This window comes from Podarcis vaucheri, assembly GCF_965113315.1.
Source record: "Podarcis vaucheri genome assembly, chromosome: 18".
In the NCBI taxonomy this organism is placed as follows: Eukaryota; Metazoa; Chordata; class Lepidosauria; order Squamata; family Lacertidae; genus Podarcis; species Podarcis vaucheri.
The window spans coordinates 8,187,140-8,206,336 of record NC_138756.1 but is presented as its reverse complement, the minus strand read 5'-3'; the positions used below and the strand labels follow the sequence as shown (position 1 = coordinate 8,206,336).

The 19,197-nt window shown below is 50.0% G+C and overlaps 1 protein-coding gene across 1 annotated transcript; it reads right to left on the bottom strand.

The window, feature by feature from the left end:
- Positions 1–3,517: 3,517 nt before the first annotated feature.
- MARCHF2 (membrane associated ring-CH-type finger 2) lies at positions 3,518–16,635 on the bottom strand. Its single transcript, XM_082206720.1, has 5 exons — positions 16,491–16,635; positions 9,945–10,173; positions 6,380–6,575; positions 4,950–5,159; positions 3,518–4,071 (listed from the first exon to the last, which is right to left on the bottom strand). Exons 2-5 carry the CDS (start codon positions 10,118–10,120, stop codon positions 3,913–3,915), a joined length of 741 nt encoding a protein of 246 aa, XP_082062846.1. The 5' UTR covers positions 10,121–10,173; positions 16,491–16,635; the 3' UTR covers positions 3,518–3,912.
- Positions 16,636–19,197: the final 2,562 nt, after the last annotated feature.

Here is a 19,197-nt window from a genome sequence, read left to right as displayed (position 1 = left end):
TTCTCGAGATAGCCCCTCCCCCTCCTCCGGGGGCCACGCCCCTTATTCTCCTAGAGACAGCCACGCCCCTTTTCCCTCAGTCCGAGAGAGAGAGAGCCACGCCCCCTCTCCAGAAACATCTCCCCTCGACTGCTACTTCGCTACTAGGAGTGAAAGGACAGTAGAGATAAAGGAAATGATAGAGCGGACTTCCGGGATTCTCTTCCCGTTGATAAACTTCAATTCCCGTCGTCCTTGAGCGTCGGCCTCCCTCTCTAGGGATGAAGGGAGTTGTAGTTCACGATAACTTTCTTCGACGCAAGTCGGCCAGCCACGATGATTGATGCGCGGGACGCAGTCGGAACCCAGGAAGGGGCGGGCCCTTCCCCCGCAAATCTCTAGGAGGAGAGGAGGCCGCTTGGCCGGCAGGGTCTCCATGGCAACGCGGGGGGCGGAGCCAGCACAGGGCCGCTCTGCCCCTCCAGTCTCTATGCTGCCCTTTGACCACAGCTGCCAAAAGAGTTTGAACTTTAGGCGCTCTCCCTATTGAAAGGAAGAATGTGCCATAAAGAATTTCAAAATAAAATAAAATTTCAAAATAAAATAAATAAATAAATTTCAAAGTAGAATAAAATTTCAAAATAAAATAAATAAATAAATTTCAAAATAAAATAAATAAATAAATTTCAAAATAGAATAAAATTTCAAAATAAAATAGATAAAATAATTTTTTAAAAAAATAATCTCAAAATAAAAAAAATCAGCAAACTTAAAGGGTGCAGTTCTTTTTACTTCTTCACTTTCTCCCTTTTCCATTTGTGAAACAATATTATTTTAATTCATTTACAAACAAAACATACAAAAACATAAAACCCAAAGAACAAAAACCGATAAAAAGTTAAAATAAAAAAATTCCTTCCAGTAGCACCTTAAAGACCAACTAAGTTAGTTCTTGGTATGAGCTTTCGTGTGCATGCACACTTCTTCAGATACACTGAAACAGAAGTTGCCAGATCCTTCCATATAGTGAGAAGGTGGGGAGGGGTATTACTCAGAAGGGTGGTGGGAATGGGAGATTGGCAGATAGCTGAGATGAGCCTGTAGACGACTCTTAATGACTGTAATAGATCTTACAGGAAAAGGCAAGGGGTGAGAAGGTGAGAAATGGCTTTAAAATGCATCTCTGGGTTATTTGTGGGGCATAGGTATTGGTTCATTTTTTTTTCTTTCCAAAATATAGTCCGGCCCCCCACAAGGTCTGAGGGACAGTGGACCAACCCCCTGCTGAAAAAGTTTGCTGACCCCTGCAAGTGATTTATGTTTTTATAATAATGATAATATACAAGTAAGCATAATTTCTTTAAAAACACAGCAAAAGTTGGCCCAAACTTGACTACAAAGTACGAGGGAAGCTGCAGACGGGATCAGGACTGGTCTTCTAAAGACGTGAGCCAGTCTTTTAAGTCTGCGAAGCTCCTTCGCTTCCAAGTCTCCCATGAATCCCAAACATGCCCCCAGTTCTGAACACTGGAGACCTGCTTCAGTAGAACTGCCCTTTTCCCAGCGGAAGTCAGCCGACTGCCACGACGGTCAGCCGAACCGCAAAAGTTCCTTTACATCCACCCCACTGAAGACACTATTCTGTGTGCTGTTTTTTTAATTGATGGGATTTTTCAAGATGCAGAAAAAATATGTGCAATCAGGAAAGAACAGAGAAGACCCAGACTATGGAGGCAGAAATCCGTCCAGGGCTCTGTGCAACACAGATGTGTCAAGAGAAGGAGCTATGTGTCGTGTGGGTTTTTTAAGGTTGTAGGGCTGGGCGTAATGGGTTTCACCGCACTCAACTCTTGCGTTTGATTGCAGTCACTACATTTGCCATTTTTAACTCTCTGAAAAGTGACTTTGCTGTTTAAGCTTAAAGACTGGGGGAAAGTAAATATTGCTGTTTAAGCTTAAGGTAAAGGTACCCCTGCCCGTACGGGCCAGTCTTGACAGACTCTAGGGGATGTGCGCTCATCTCACTCTAGAGGCCGGGAGCCAGCGCTGTCCGGAGACACTTCCGGGTCACGTGGCCAGCGTGACTAAGCGGCATCTGGAGAGCCGGCACCAGCGCCGCACACGGAAACGCCGTTTACCTTCCCGCTATAAAGCGGTCCCTATTTATCTACTTGCACTTAGGGGTGCTTTCAAACTGCTAGGTGGGCAGGAGCTGGGACCGAACGACGGGAGCTCACCCCACCGTGGGGATTCGAACCGCCGACAATGCGATCGGCAAGTCCTAGGCGCTGAGGTTTTACCCACAGACCATAATTGCTGGGGGGAAGTAAATAAATCAACTGTTCATATTACTGTACGCGATATGTGTTTTGATGTTTTTTTCTTTTCAGTTTCCAAAGTGTCTTTTATACTTTAGCAGAGCTGATTGTAAAATTCCGAAGATAAGCAGGGCAGCGGAGACTGAGGACCAACCACATGGATGGATTGTGAATTGAACTGTGCATTGAACAGGGACCGAACTGGTTCCTTTTTCAGAGCGGGTGAACGTGAAGCAATTCCTCTTTAAAATGAACTTTCCGTATGCTCTTCATGGATCAAGTGCTCAGAAACTTTTAGCCCTTTCCCCAGCGTGGACAGACCTTTCCTTCCACGCCGGAGAGTGTCGCACAGATTATTACAGCAGCAAGCTGCCAAGACTTCTCAAAAACAACCACTCAGTCAGTCGCAACCTTCTTTTTTTTAAAAAAAGAAAAACTTCTCCAGTCCCAACATTGGTTCAATTTTTTTTCTTTTTTTACTCCTCCTGGGATTATTATTATTATACTTCAAATCCATTCTCAAACGCACAGAATCCTCTGGCCGGGGAGAGAAACATCACTGACAAAGAAACAAGAGGGGGGGGACGAGGGAGGGGGCTCGGCGCTCCCCCACCCAAAAAATCTATGTAGTGCAAAAACAGGAAAGGGGGCTTGGAGAGACCCCGAGGAATGAAGGGCGCAAAAGGAGAAGAAACTTCCCTCCCACCCTCCGGTTCTTCGGAAGAGCACCAATTCATTCCCAAATGCGATCAGATGACAAGCAGATCTACACATTGCTTTTCCCCCCGCTTAGAAAGTCATTGCAAGTTCTTGAAAATACGCCCGGTGTGTTTCGCGGGGTGGATATTTATTGCAGAGGTGCCCTCGGCTTCCTCAGTCATTTCCCAGCTGCTACACACAGGGACAGCAGGTATTAAACCGCTGGGGGTTAAGGACTCATCAATTCTCGAGCCTTCCCCGAAATGCGACAGCCGCAGCGGTTGCCGCGTAGGAGAAGTCCGGCGGCAGCGAGAAACCTCCGCAGCAAATGCTCCACCGAGCGAAACCGACAAAGCGCAACGGCCTTGAGGTGAGGGGGTGGTGGTGGGGCGTCGAAGCAGCAGCAACGGGCAGGTCGCCTCTCCGCCTCTCTCGTGGGGACGTTTGTCGGGACGACATAAAAAAAGGGGCCTGGACACAAACAGCAACAGCAGCAACAGCGACAACACCAGGCGTGGAAATTAAGAAGAGTGACAAAATTATTATAATAATAACAACAATAATTATGGTAATATAATATAGATATATGGATATAGGGAGAGGCTCTCTTTCTCCTTTGCTAGGTTTCGTCTCGAAGACGGAGCCTGGCCGGGGGGCGCACAGGGCCCACCGCCAGCCAAGCTCATTGCACACACCCTGGGGGGCTCGGTTGTCGTTCTGTGTTCTCGCCGCAGCGGAACGGGGCAAGTGGCAAGATTCCCCCTTTGGTCGGGCTGATTGTTTAGGCGAGTCTTTTGCCGCTGTGGGCGGGAGAAAGTGCTATCCCGCTCTCCTCTCTCTCTCTCCCTCCCTCCTCCCCGCCCCCCGCACCGTGCGAGGGGAGGGCCCCCCTCGTCTACGGAGGGCCGCTCCTTGCTCATACAGTCGTCTCGTCGGCCTTCTTCTTCAGGAGCTTGGCGGAGAGCAGCGAGTGCGAGACAGGGTGCGGGTTCCTCGAGTCCGGGATCATCAGGCGGACTTTCTGATTGGTCCTTCGCCACTCGGAGTACAGCTGGCAATGGTAGCGGAATGAAACCTGGTCGGCGGGGTGGGAGGGGGGTCACAGGCGGGGTGGGGAAGGAGAGCAAGAATAATCAGGGTTAGGTTTGGAATTGCCCAAGGTAAAGGGACCCCTGACCATTAGGTCCAGTAGTGGCCGACTCTGGGGTTGCAGCGCTCATCTCGCTTTATTGGCCGAGGGAGCCGGAGTACAGCTTCTGGGTCATGTGGACAGCATGACTAAGCCGCTTCTGGCGAACCAGAGCAGCACACAGAAACGCCGTTTACCTTCCCGCCGGAGTGGTACCTATTTATCTACTTGCAGTTTGATGTGCTTTCGAGCTGCTAGGTTGGCAGGAGCTGGGACCGAACAACGGGAGCTCACCCCGTCATTGCGGGGATTCGAACCACCGACCTTCTGATCGGCAAGCCCTAGGCTCTGTGGTTTAACCCACAGCATCACCCGCGTCCCTTCTGCCTTTTATTAGTGGTACCCAAATGATTTCCTCAAACACTCAAGCTGTACGACTGCAAACCTGAAGCTCAGGGTCATAGCACCTAATGTCTCAGGTCTGATCTCCAGGTAGGGCTCAGAAAGACTTCATGCCTCTAAACCCCAGAGAGCCACTGCCAGTCGGTGTAGACTGGGGTTTCCCAAACTTGGGTCTCCAGCTGTTTCTGAACTACAATTCCCAACAGGCCTGACCACGGATTCTGCTAGCTACAGATCAGGGGTGTTGTAGTACCAATGACAGCTGGAGACTCAAGTTTGAGAAAGCCTGTTGTTTAACCCACAGCGCCACCCGCATCCCTATCACTGACCCATAACCTGCCCCCAAATAATAGTAAGGAGGAGGAGCAGACAAATTTAGTGGAAGAAGAACCCCGAGAAGGAAAGCGGGCATGACCACTCACCAGTGTCCAAAGGACATAGATGGTAAAAAGTGCTATGGTCAGGGCAATCAGGCCTATGGCCTCCAGGCGGCTATTGAACTGCAGGTGGTCTTGGGCACCGCGGAGGCAAAGCCAGCCGGAGATGGCAGCCAGCGGGGTGATGAAAAGGAAACACACCATGTCGCAGAACAGCGTCCGTTTCTCGTTGCGTGGGCCGGGGTCCTTCAGCCACTGGACAGAAGGAAGGAAGAGACGGATTGGGATTAATTTGTCAGAAAGAAGGGGAAAAATTGCATGTTGAAAATGTTGTCTATGAGAATAAAAGAATATTATTATAAATTACCGTATTTTTTGCTCTATAAGACTCACTTTTCCCCTCCTAAAAAGTAAGGGGAAATGTGTGTGCGTCTTATGGAGCGAATGCAGGCTGCGCAGCTATCCCAGAAGCCAGAACAGCAAGAGGGATCGCTGCTTTCGCTGCACAGCGATCCCTCTTGTTGTTCTGGCTTCTGAGATTCAGAATATTATTTTTCTTGTTTTCCTCCTCCAAAAACTAGGTCTGTCTTATGGTCTGGTGCGTCTTATAGAGTGAAAAATACGGGTAGTTTGGAGATGGTATTTAACGCCAGTCACATTAGATAAAAACAAGAACGCTGATGGAGCCGAAATCTCTGTCTCTTGTTTGAGAACTCTCAGAGCCACCTTGTTAGTACCAAACAAGTTTTATCTCCCGGGAGTAAAGAGGGTGCCTGAACCTAAATCGAGAGCAAGCAACTGCCTGTGTTCCTGCTGTCCAGCAACACACTGGAAATGATTTTGAAATCAACTAAACAAGGTATATTTGGAGTTATGTTGGAGGGGATGCCGGGAAGCGGGGAATTATGTTCACATGTGGTGGGGGTGTAAATATGTACATTGGGGGGGGGGGGCAAAGGGTGCTTAAGGAGGTAACAGAAATCACTGACCGACAGTCCAGAGGTAGCATTATTATCCATTTACGATGGGGTGGAAGGTTCGCAGGCTATGAAGGAGTTGCTCACAAATCTATTTGACAGCTGCCATTTGTGAGCTTCCAAGTATGTGTATCTGCCAATCCTACTGGTGTTTCTCATCAACTACCAGAAAGGGAAGACTGCTCCCACCATGGGCTGAGATAACTCCAGCCGCCCAGCCCCACTCCCTTGCCTCAGAGGACCTTAGAGAGAACCTCTGATGTGCAGAGGACAGGGAGCGCTGCCTGATCTATCCGCTTCCATGGAGAGATCATGCCGTTCCTGCTCCTTTTATAACACCCGAGCACAGATTCATTTTGAGAATCTGTTGCGAAGCACCGGCCCGGGACAAAGCAGAATGCAAGTGTTCCAAAGAAACAGATTTGTTGTTCTCTTTCCCACTCAAAACCTCTAGCCTGGAGACCGTGCCCTGCGGCAAGCGAGGGAGGCGCAACCCACCTCAATCAGGGGCCTGGGCCGCCGCTCCACGACAAACTCGGTGTGGCACAGTTCGCAGTAGCTCGTGTTGGAGGAGGAAAGCCACTTCTCCAGGCAGCTCTTGTGGACGGTCCCCAAGGTGCCCGTGCAATCGCAGGGCGAGAGCAGGCCTTCTCCGCTTCCGCCTTCGTGGCAGATTCGACAGATCGGGCCATCGCTGCGAGGAGAAGGCAAAAGAGAAGGGGGCTTCAGCCACTTTCAGAAGACCGGGGTGGGGAAAGTGTGTATGGGCAAGCTATCCGGAAGAAAAACTGTATTTCAAGGAGTTAGTGATCTGACATGGTTACCCTTCCTGCCTCTGTTCCTGTTAGGCTCATCCTATTCGTGACTCGGGCAGAGACACATGCCCGACTGGCATGTTCTCTCCCTCCTGGTTGATCGTTCGGGAGCTTCGAAAGCTTTCTTCAGCCCGAACATCACAGCGACTGATACCTAGAGGCATCAGAACACTTACGATCCTGCAGTATTGGCAGTTCGCGTAACAGAACTCAGTAGCACAGCATTTTGGCTAATCTACTTTTATTTACATATAATACACTCGGAGCATTCTGATTTAGCTCCTTCCTCTTTCTCATCAGACAGCAAAGAGAAAAGGAACAAAAGACAATAGTCCCACTTCACAGAACACAGTACGGTGGTACCTCGGGTTAAGTACTTAATTCGTTCCGGAGGTACGTTCTTAACCTGAAACTGTTCTTAACCTGAAGCACCACTTCAGCTAATGGGGCCTCCTGCTGCTGCCACACCACTGGAGCACAATTTCTGTTTCATCCTGAAGCAAAGTTCTTAACCTGAAGCACTATTTCTGGGTTAGCGGAGTCTTTCACCTGAACCGTATGTAACCTGAAGCGAATGTAACCTGAGGTACCACTGTATGTAGGGAGCGTGCTGGGGAAGCAGCCCCCCCCCCAGGTCAACTTGGACAGATGGGCAGTCCTGCTCACCAATCAATCACCAGAAATCCTCGTGACATCAGATGATTGGCAGACGGGTGCCCCCCCGTCCACCAGTTAAAGTTGGCCTGCAGGGGCAGGGAGATAAAGATCTGGCCCGCCAAGCCAAAAACACCCCCCTTCCCTTATTGACAGGCTTGAACAGGCTTGCTTTTTCTCAGCCCTCGCGCAAAGACCGAGGGCACGAACAGGAGCAGGTGGGAAGGACTGCATCTGCCTGCATCTTTCCATCCTGTGAAAACAAATGCATTCCGCTTCGTGTGTTCTACCTGAGAATGTGAGATAAATTCCAGCAGGCAGCAGCCGAAGCATCACAAAGGGTGTCTGGAGAGATTGTGGGCAGGGGGCGAGTGAGTCGGACTAACAGGAAAGAGCCACAGATAAGCTGCTCCAGCAGAGGAAGAAACACAGGAAGTTGCCTTCTGCAGAATTCAGACCACTGTCTGGCAGTGGCTCCCTGGGGTCCTTTAAAGCCCTATACGGCCTAGGACCCTCGTACCTATGGGACCGCCTCTCCTGGTATGTCCCACAGAGAAACTTATGGTCTTCAAATAAAAAACATCTTGAAGATCCCAGGCCACAGAGAGGTTAGGCTGGCCTCAACTAGAGCCAGGGCTTTTTCGGCTGTGGCCCCAATCTGGTGGAACGCTCTGGCACAAGAGACCAGGGCCCTGCGGGACTTGACATCTTTCCGCAGGGCCTGCAAGACGGAGCTGTTCCACCAGGCCTTTGGCCAGGGCACAGCCTGACCCCGTCCCTCGGCAATCTTCACGGAGCTCTGGCCCAATGGTTGCCATTGGTTTGATTTGAATTAATTTTATAATGAATGATTTTAGAGTGTTGTGTTGTGTTGTACTGTTGTACTGTTTTATTGTGGTTAGCCGCCCTGAGCCCGGCTTCGGCTGGGGAGGGCGGGATATAAATTATTATTATTATTATTATTATTATTATTATAGACAGGGAGATTCTCCCGACCGTACGTGGAGACACTGGGAACTCAACCCGTGCTTCTGAACGCATCGTCCAAGTTGCATCCTTTCTTTCTCAAATCCCCATGCTAAAAATTCCCCAGTTGCCAGGCATGTTCTGCCCCTGGCGCTGGTCCAATCGCGACCAAGCGGAGATCTCTGAGTGCCAGGCTGGCGGCTGACATCTCCATCTGGCTGGCCCCTCCAGCTTACTTAAGCAGGTCAGCAGAAGGGTTTGTTTACTAGAGCACTTCGGCTATGGGGCAGCTCTTTAGATTGAGTAGGTAAATAGGTATGGGGAAAAGCAAAATGTCCCTTAGAGAAGGATCTGAAACATTTCCCTTAAAGCTTCATTTTGTTTTATTCTGCATTGTTTTACTTGCTATTTTAAACTGCTTTGAGACTATTTCTTTAAAATACAAAACAGTATAGGTAAAGGGTAAAGGGACCCCCCACCATTAGGTCCAGTCGCGGACGACTCTGGGGTTGCAGCGCTCATCTAGATTTATTGGCCGAAGGAGCCAGCGTAAAGCTGGTCATGTGGCCAGCAGGACTAAGCCGCTTCTGGCGAACCAGAGCAGCGCACGGAAACGCCGTTTACCTTCCCGCCAGAGCGGTACCTATTTATCTACTTGCACTTTGACGTGCTTTTAAACTGCTAGGTTGGCAGGAGCAGGGACCGAGCAACAGGAGCTCACGCCGTCATTGCGGGGATTCGAACCTCTGACCTTCTGATCTGCAAGCCCTAGGCTCTGTGGTTTAACCCACAGTGCCACCCGCGTCCCTTACAAAGCGGTATAGATATGAAATTAATTCTTCTTCTTCTTCTTCTTCTTCACTGGGGGGAAAATGGTACCTAGACATTCCATTGTGGCAACCGCAACCTAGGTTTAAGGTGCCATTTGGCGGTTAGCTAATATATCTGAGTTTCTAACACTGCTCAAACAAGATGAATTTTAACAGGGAGAAATGTAAAGTATTGCACTTGGGCAAAAAAAATGAGAGGCACAAATACAAGATGGGTGACACCTGGCTTGAGAGCAGTACGTGTGAAAAGGATCTAGGAGTCTTGGTTGACCACAAACTTGACATGAGCCAACAGTGTGACGCGGCAGCTAAAAAAGCCAGTGCAATTCTGGGCTGCATCAATAGGAGTATAGCATCTAGATCAAGGGAAGTAATAGTGCCACTGTATTCTGCTCTGGTCAGACCTCACCTGGAGTACTGTGTCCAGTTCTGGGCACCACAGTTCAAGAGGGACACTGATGGTGTTTCCTGGTTGGCAGGGGGTTGGACTCGATGGCCCTTGTGGTCTCTTCCAACTCTATGATTCTATGATTCTATTCTATGTAGGATTCCAGTCCTCTGAATAAAAGGCTGTTTTAAGTGGGTAACAGGAGGAGGCACAGACTTGCCTATCATTATGTTTTTGCAGGTGTCCTCCCAACTCTGACCCTCCCAGCCATCGCTAAAAGGCTTTCTGCTTCTTTGACTCTAAACTGAACTCGGCCCTTCGGGGTCAAAGGACGCCCCTCTTGCCGGCTAACCAGGCTCACCCCCCCCCCCGAAGCAATCCGTCGCAAGCCCGGAGCGCCTCGGCCTCACCTCTGCGTCCCCAGGGCTTTGATGACAGTCGAGAGCAGCCGTCCGTCCTTGGCCGTGACTTGGGTGACGTACTGAGGACGCCCAAAGTCGGAATCTTCCACCGACTTGGACAACGCGGCGCTGCCCGGACAGTCACACAGCGAGCCGGGGAGGTGACAGCAGTCGCCCGTTGTCATGGCAACCGAGGATGCGGTGGCATCAGCAGCCGGAGAGCAGAATCATGGTAGGCCTGAGGAAGAGACAGAAAGCGCTGGTCAAAGTCAGGCCCGATACAACTCGCGGCTTGTCAATTTTCTGTTTTACAATCAAAAGTACCCAATTTTACATCCTTAAGACATCAGTGACTTCCCTTCTTCTCTTTCCATGGTTCATTTTACATATCATAAGTCCCTGCATATTTTACAAAAACTAAACCGTTCAGTATTCAATTATTACATCCATCAAAGCTTATTTACACTGTTGAATTTATCTGAATGCTGCCAGCGTTTTCAGTTGTATATATATATTTCCCATATATTCAATAAACATTTCCCAGTCTTCTCTAAATGTATGCTCTTCTTCTTCTCTTACTCTCTATGTTAAGTCTGCAAGCTGCACATATTCTGTCAACTTAACTTGCCATTCTTGATTGAGACCTCGCTCGTTTTCCATTTTGGGGCTAACATTTTGGGGCCACAGTAGTAGCATACATTTTTTGACCCCTGGGAATTTCAGTCTGAATTATGCCCAACAGAAAAGACTGGTTTTTTTTTGGGGGGGGGGAAAGTACTTTAAAACATTTAAAACATTTTTTCTCAATTCATTATGGATCATTTCCCAGTACTCTTTTACCCTTTTACAGGTCCGCCACATATGAAAGAACATTCCCTCAACCTCTTTGCATCTCCAGCACTAATCTGATTCAGTCTTATACAGCACGCCTTCTCAGAGTTAAATACCATCTGTGAATCATCCCTGCTGTGATTACTTACAACTGAGTGTAAAATCGCAGCGTTAAAGGTCAAGAGCAGGCATAGGCAAACTCGGCCCTCCAGATCTTTTGGGACTACAACTCCCATCATCCCTAGCTAACAGGCCCATTGGTCGGGGATGATGGGAATTGTAGTCTCAAAACATCTGGAGGGCTGAGTTTGCCTACGCCTGGTGAAGAGACTATATGGCATCAATGCTCCTTTTAAGACTTTCTGACTCAGATGGGTCTTGATTGACAGGTAACATCTAAGCACAATGCAGTCAGGTCAGTGGGAGGACGCCTGGGGGCCAGAGGCTGAGACGCTCTGTGGATGGGTCATCCAGGTGAGAAAATGAGGCTTTCTTCAGCTTCCGCGTCTCATTCATCAAGGCAAAATGGAGAAAAAGAGACACTGGCAATCTCAAAATGACAAATGACCATAAGTGAGGCCTGTACACACACTCTATCAAAAAGAATCATAGAGTTGAAAGGGACCCTGAGGATAACAGTGGTACCTTGGTTTTCGAACAGAATGCGTCCCGGGAGTCCGTTCGACTCCCGGAACCGTTCGAAAACCAAAGCGCGGCTTCCGATTGGCAGCAGGAGAACACTCACTTCTGGATTTCAATCGTTCGGGAGCCAATTTGTTTGGGAGCCAATGCACTCGGCTTCCAAGGTACGACTATACAAGCATATGCAGAGCTCAGTCCTTTTTTAGGGACTGAACCTGCAACTGTGGCGTTATCATTGGATTGAGGTTGAATCCTGACAAGACAGAGGTACTGTTTTGGGGGGACAGGGGGCGGGCTGGTGTGGGGGACTCCCTGGTCCTGAATGGAGTAACTGTCCCCCTGAAGGACCATGTGCGTAGCCTGGGAGTCATTCTGGACCCACAGCTGTCCATGGAGGCGCAGGTCAATTCTGTATCCAGGGCAGCTGTCTACCAGCTCTACCTGGTACGCAGGCTGAGACCCTCCCTGCCTGTAGACTGTCTCGCCAGAGTGGTGCATGCTTTGATTATGTCCCGCTTGGACTACTGCCATGCGCTCTATGTGGGCATACCTTTGAAATGACAACTAATCCAGAATGTGGCAGCTAGATTGGTGACTGGGAGCAGCCGCCGAGACCACATAACACCGGTCTTGAAAGACCTACATTGGCTCCCAGGGCGTTTCCGAGCACAATTCAAAGTGTTGGTGCTGACCTTGAAAGCCCTAAACGGCCTCGGTCCTGTATCCCTGAAGGAGCGTCTCCACCCCCATCGTTCTGCCCGGACACTGAGATCCAGCGCCGAGGGCCTTCTGGCAGTTCCCTCACTGTGAGAAGCGAAGCTACAGGGAACCAGGCAGAGGGCCTTCTCGGTAGTGGTGCCTGCCCTGTGGATGGCCCTCCCATCAGATGTCAAAGAGATAAAGAACTACCGGTATCTGACTTTTAGAAGACATCTGAAGGCAGCCCTATATGGGGGAGTGTTTAATGTTTGGTATTATATGATGTTTTTAGATGATGATGATGATGATGATGATGATGATGGTGATGCAGAATGGTTATGATCTACCCTCCAGTTCTTGAAAGCCACAGGAGGGGAGACGTACTTTGAGAATAAAATGTTGGCATAGATGGGCCCCATCAGATGTCAAAGAGATAAACAACTACCTGACATTCAGAAGACATCTTAAGGCAGCCCTGTTCAGCGAAGTTTTTAATGTGTGACATCTTAGTGTATTTTTGGTCTTTGTGGAAGCCGCCCAGAGTGGCTGGGGAAACCCAGCCAGATGGGCGGGGTACAAATAATAAATTATTATTATTATTATTATTATTATTATTATTATTATTATTAGCACCATGCTCTAACGTCTAACCAACTGAGCTATCCCAGCATGTCAAGAGAAATCACACACATCTTATTCTGCATTTGCACAGGCCCTAGATTCTCACAAACATGACATATTAGCAACAACACGGTTTTGAAGAAGATGAAGGAATGCAATGTGTGTGTGACGCAGGGGAAAAGACGGACAACATACTCAGTGGACTTTGTATTTATGTCTTAGTTCATTACAGAACAAAAAGGCGGGGGAACGTCTCCCAAGAGGATCCCCATTGTTCAAGAAATGCGTGCGTCCTGCATCGGTCAGCAAATGTCCAGGAAGGAAGGACTGTTCCTGGAAAAATGAGCTGCCTTTGTGGTCTTTATCATTCTGAAAAGCAGTCGCTTGGATAATAAAATAGGGAACAGCTCCTCCCTTTTCATTTGGTCGATTTCTAAGCACCCGACCCAAGGAAGGCAACGTCCCTTAAAACTTAGCCAGCGTGAAAATGGTCCCACAACCAGCCGAGCGCAAACTCTTCTCAAGGGTGAGGGAGAGTAACTTTGCCTATGCATTCTCAAAACGCACACCTCAAAATCTTCTTTTCCTCTTAAGATGTGTGTTGCACAGCCCCAAGGGAAAAGCAACGAAGAATATTGTGGCACCTTAAAGACTTTACCAGTTTATTGTGCCATGGACTTCTGTAGACCACAGGCTACTTCAGCAAGGGTTACCCTAAAGTAGCAGGTATGGGGGGGGGCTGGAACTGTGAATTGTGTAGCATATCCTTCCAATACAAATAGCAGCTTCAAAGGAGCTGATTGCACAGCAAAGGAATAAAGGGTTAACTCCCACCCTACACTTCTGCCTGCTCCAATCCAGTTAGCTATCAGCACCTGCTTTCCATTGGGCCCTATTCATTTTATTTTTTTTTAAATGCAACTTACGTCTAGTCGGGTCCATAAACATACCATATTTTTCACTCTATAAGACGCACTCTATAAGTGGGGGCGGGGGGAGGAATATCTCCAAGCTGTTTACAGCCCATTAGAGCATCAAAGAAAACAACCCAGAATGAAATGAATCCAAGCTTCCGGGAAAATATTTCAGATTCTTTTCTAAGCGACATTCCGCTTTCTCCATATTTTTTTTACCTATTGATTAATTTATAGAGCTTGTCCCATAGCGGAAGGACTCTAAAGAGCTAGTGCGGAGTAATGGTTAGAGTGACGGACGAGGGCCTGGGAGATCGGGGTTCGAATCCCCACTCCCGTCATGAAGCTCAGTGTGGGAAAGCTTAATTACCATATTTTTTGCTCTATAAGACTCACTTTTTCCCTCCTAAAAAGTAAGGGGAAATGTGTGTGTGTCTTATGGAGCGAATGCAGGCTGCGCAGCTATCCCAGAAGCCAGAACAGCAAGAGGGATTGCTGCTTTCACTGCGCAGCGATCCCTCTTGCTGTTCTGGCTTCTGAGATTCAGAATATTTTTTTTCTTGTTTTCCTCCTTCAAAAACTAGGTGTGTCTTGTGGTCTGGTGCGTCTTATAGAGCAAAAAATACGGTATGTGGACTGTCCCTGGATCAAGTGACTTTTCTTCTATACCTAGCTCAAGGTTGTCATCTGAACTAGCCAGATGTTTAACTGATATTCAGTCAGAGTCAGTCCATCATTTGAAAAATAAGACCTTTGCAGTCTTGCCGCAAAATGACAAGTATATATTCTGTTTTGGCAACTGTAACCTTGGTTTAAGGAGCCATTTGGAACCTAGTTTATATACCTGAGTTTCTAACACAGCTTAGGGCTCCCAGGCATCTTCTTCCTTGGCTAAAGAGGAGGGCAACCAAAATGGTCAAAGGCCTGGAAACGATACCTTATGAGGATCGGCTAAGGGAGCTGGGCATGTTTAGCCTGGAGAAGAGGAGGTTAAGGCGTGATATGATAGCCATGTTCAAATATATAAAAGGATGTCACATAGAGGAGGGAGAAAGGTTGTTTTCTGCTGCTCCGGAAGCGGACACGGAGCAATGGATCCAAACGACAAGAAAGAAGATTCCACCTAAACATTAGGAAGAACTTCCTGACAGTAAGAGCTGTTTGACAGTGGAATTTGCTGCCAAGGAGTGTGGTGGAGTCTCCTACTTTGGAGGTCTTTAAGCAGAGGCTTGACAACCATATGTCAGGAGTGCTCTGATGGTGTTTCCTGCTTGGCAGGGGGTTGGACTCGATGGCCCTTGTGGTCTCTTCCAACTCTATGATTCTATGATTCTATGATTCTAAAGCACCCCCTCGCCGCCACTTCTACTTCACACAATGTTAAAGTAATGCAGAGCATTCACTGCCACAAGAGGTACAGAGGACTTTGGTCTTCGAGGTGTTGCTGAACTGCAGCTGCCATCACACCCACCAACCTTGCCCGTTGGCAATGCTTACCAGGGCTGACGGGAGATGCCGTTCACCAACATCTGGAGGTACAGGACATAGAATTTTCCATTGAATTACGGGGCAGTCCAGTGGGACGCGGGTGGCGCTGTGGGTTAAACCCCAGAGCCTAGGACTTGCCGATCAGAAGGTTGGTGGTTCGAATCCCCACGACGGGGTGAGCTCCCGTTGCTCGGTCCCTGCTCCTGCCAACCTAGCCGTTCGAAAGCACGTCAAAGTGCAAGTAGATAAATAGGTACCGCTCCGGCGGGAAGGTAAACGGCGTTTCCGTGCGCTGCTCTGGTTCGCCAGAAGCGGCTTAGTCCTGCTGGCCACATGACCCGGAAGCTGTACGCTGGCTCCCTCGGCCAGTAAAGCGAGATGAGCGCCGCAACCCGAGTCGGCCACGACTGGACCTAATGGTCAGGGGTCCCTTTACCAGTGCTCACACACCAACAGTTGAATTGCCTGGTCCTTTCCTGTTACGGGTGACGAGTTCACTAGTTGGTACAGTGGTGCCCTGCAAGACAAATGCCTCGCAAGACGGAAAACCCGCTAGACGAAAGGGTTTTCCGTTTTGGAGGTGCTTCGCAAAACGAATTTCCTATGGGCTTGCTTTGCAAGACGACAATGTCTTGAGTTCCTGCTGGTTTTTTCCCCTCCCCTCCTTTTTCTAAGCCGCTTATCAGCTGATCCGATCAGCAGATAAGCCGCTAATAGCGCTAATCCGCTAATTCGTCAACGGGCTTCCTTCGCAAGACGAAAAAACCGCTAGACGAAGAGAATCACAGAACGAATTCTTTCCGTCTTGCGAGGCACCACTGTAGTTACCTAGGTCTTCCCTTCCCCCCTTTTTGGAAGACGCAGGGACCTCCTTTTGGTTGGTAAGATCCAGTGGCGTAGCGTGGGTTGTCAGCGCCCGGGGCAAGGCAAGTAATTTGCGCCCCCTAACCCGTGGATTTGCGCCCCCTAACCCTGACCCCCAGATGTTGCGCCCGGTGCAGCCGGCCCCCCCTGCACCCCCCACGCTACGCCACTGGTAAGATCCTTTCAAGAGTGGGAGGGTCTCCCCGGGGGGGGGGTGTGGTGGCCTCTCCCTTCTTCTCCCAGCAGAGGAAATCCCTGTCAGGGATGCCTTTAGCTGAGATTCCTTCATGGCAGGGGGGGTTGGACTAGATGACCCTCGGGGGTCCCTTCCCATGGAGCCTCCATACCCAGAGGCAGGCTTCCCCCTGGGGTGGGGATTTGGAGCAGGGGTGAGGCCGGCCTATTCTGAGGCCGACCCAGCAAGGCAAAGCCCCTCCAGAGACCCCCCCTTCCTGGAGCGCCTGTCACTCAAGGCCAAGCCCCGCCCCCTCCTTACCTGCGCCCCGCCCCTTCCGCCAGAGCCCCGCCCTTCCGCCGGCCCGTTCCTTGGCGCCTTCCCCTCAGGGCCGAGGCTCCGGCCGCCCCATCTCCCCAGGCTGGGGAAGAAGAAGCGCGGGAGGAGGAAGGAGGAGGAGGCGGCCGCCGCCTCCGCCTGCCTCTGTCAGCGGCGTCCGCACCTGACTGGAAGCGCCCGGCACGCCCACTTTCCCCCCCTGCGCTCAGCCAATCAGCGGGCACGGCTTCGGGAAGCAGCCAATGGCGCGGCCTCGAGCGGAGCGGAGCCCGCCCCCCTCCTGCGAGGGGCCGCTGGCGCACGCGCAGCGCGAGGCGTAACGGTCACGGCCCAGGCGGCCAATCAATTCGCTGCTGCTGTCCGGGGTTGGCGGGGGAAGAAGAGGGAGAGAAGGGGCGGGGCTTCTTACGACGCCCAGCCACGCCTCCTGGTTGGCTCTGCGCCAAGCCAAAGGGGAAAGGCGAGAGATTGGCAGACGTTGATTTCAGGTTCCCATTCGAACAAGGATGCGGTTCCCTCTTTAGGTGGAGAAATACAGAAGGTGAAAAATACCATCAAAATTGATTAGTTTTTTTCTATCTTTCCGGATTTTAAGGACGAGTAAAGTACCTTTAAATAGCACTTAAAAAAAAAAAAATTCCAAAAGCAAACATTTAAGTGAAACTTAGCCTGCCCAACTGAGTGGGCGTTTAAAAAATAATAATAATGCAAAAAGGACATAAAGGTAAAGGGACCCCTGACCGTTAGGTCCAGCCGTGGCCGACTCTGGGGTTGCGGCACTCATCTCGCTTTATTGGCCGAGGGAGCCGGCGTACAGCTTCCAGGTCATGTGGCCAGCATGACCAAGCCGCTTCTCACAAAGCAGCGCACGGAAACGCCGTTTACCTTCCCGCTGGAGTGGTACCTATTTATCTACTTGCACTTTGACGTGCTTTTGAACTGCTAGGTTGGCAGGAGCAGGGACTGAGCAACGGGAGCTCACCCCGTGGCAGGGATTCGAACCGCCGACCTTCTGATCAGCAAGCCCTAGGCTCTGTGGTTTAACCCACAGCGCCACCCGCATCCCGATAAAAAAAGGACATACCGATCTTAAAAAAAATAAACTGATAGCTCCTGCTGCATCTGTAGGAACGGACTGTATTGGCACTTTGGAGGGGTATGTGTGGTCAACCTCTGCTCTCTGTCCCCCCCACACCCCAAATCCCAGGCTGCTGGTCTACTACAATTTCCATAATACGTACTGATCTGGCTAATGGGACCTGGAGTCCTTCAAAATCTGGAGGAGGAAACATGTCACCCACGCCTTTGGGTATCTTGAGATGCACGCAGGGATCCCGGGAAGAAAACTAGTGATGGGCAGAGATGCGATTGCACGTTTCAGTTGTGGGGAAGCTTGCTACATCGACTCAGCGGTGACAGGCGAGCCCCACCAAACCTCCTCTCCCCTCAACCACTCCATCAGGCTGGCCCAGTGGGAGAGATGGAAGCAGTAAGGCTGATTTCACCAGCTTTACTCTGCCAGACACCTCCTGCCCCTGAACTGTGCCAGCTGGGCAGCACAGGAACAGCCATTTAGAAATTGGTGTTTTGATTTTCCACTTCCCTCCTTGTAGTGTGTTTGCTTTTGACTGTAATCCTGCAGTTAGGGACTGTCTTGTTTTAATTTCTTTGTTTGTAAGCCAATCTGGCAGCCTTTTGGGCGAACAAGCAGGGTAAAAAAGTAAAGGACCCCTGACAGTTAAGTCCAGTCGCAGACGACTATGGGGTGGTGCGCTCATCTCGCTTTACAGGCCGAGGGAACCGGCGTTTGTCCGCAGTTTTTCCAGGTCATGTGGCCAGCAGGACTAAGCCGCTTCTGGCGAAACCAGAGCAGCGCACGGAAACGCCGTTTACCTTCCCGCCGGAGCGGTACCTATGTATCTACTTGCACTTTTTGGCGTGCTTTTGAACTGCTAGGTTGGCAGAAGGGATTGAGCAATGGGAGCTCACCCCGTCGTGGGGATTCAAACCGCCAACCTTCTGATCGGCAAGTCCTAGGCTCTGTGGTTTAAACCACAGCGCCACCAGCGTCCCCTAAACAAGCAGGGTATAAATGCTCAAAACCAGGGTTCCCCAAACTTGGGTCTCCAACTGTTTTTGGACTACATTTCTCATCATCTGACCACTGGTCCTGCAAGCTAAGGATGATGGGAGTTGTAGTCCAAAAACAGCTGGAGACCCACGTTTGGGGAACTTCTCTGAATAAATAGTAGATAAGGAAGTCTTCCTGCTTCCAGCAGAAGTCAGCTGATTGCCACATTCCCTTCCAACAATTCCACTCCACAGAACAAATTATGTGCTGTTTTTTTAATTGATGGGGTTTTTAAATACGCCCAATAAACGTGTAACCAGAATTCCAGGCTTTTAAGGGGGCGAGAGCCGACCCAAACCATGGAGGTAGCGATCCATCCTGGACTCAGTGCAACATGGATGTGCCAATAGAGGGAGGTCTGTGGTCCCATTTCCTGTCGGGGGCTGGCTAGACACTGAGGAGTGGGCAGAAACAGGGTTGGAGGCTGACTTGGAAGAAGGGATCTGTGATCTGGGGGAGCCTGTAACAGCTGGGAGGGGATAGTCAGAGGCAGGAGAAGCTGCAGGACTGGAGAGTGAGGAACAGGAGGAGGCATAGATAGTTCAGGCTGGTGGAGAG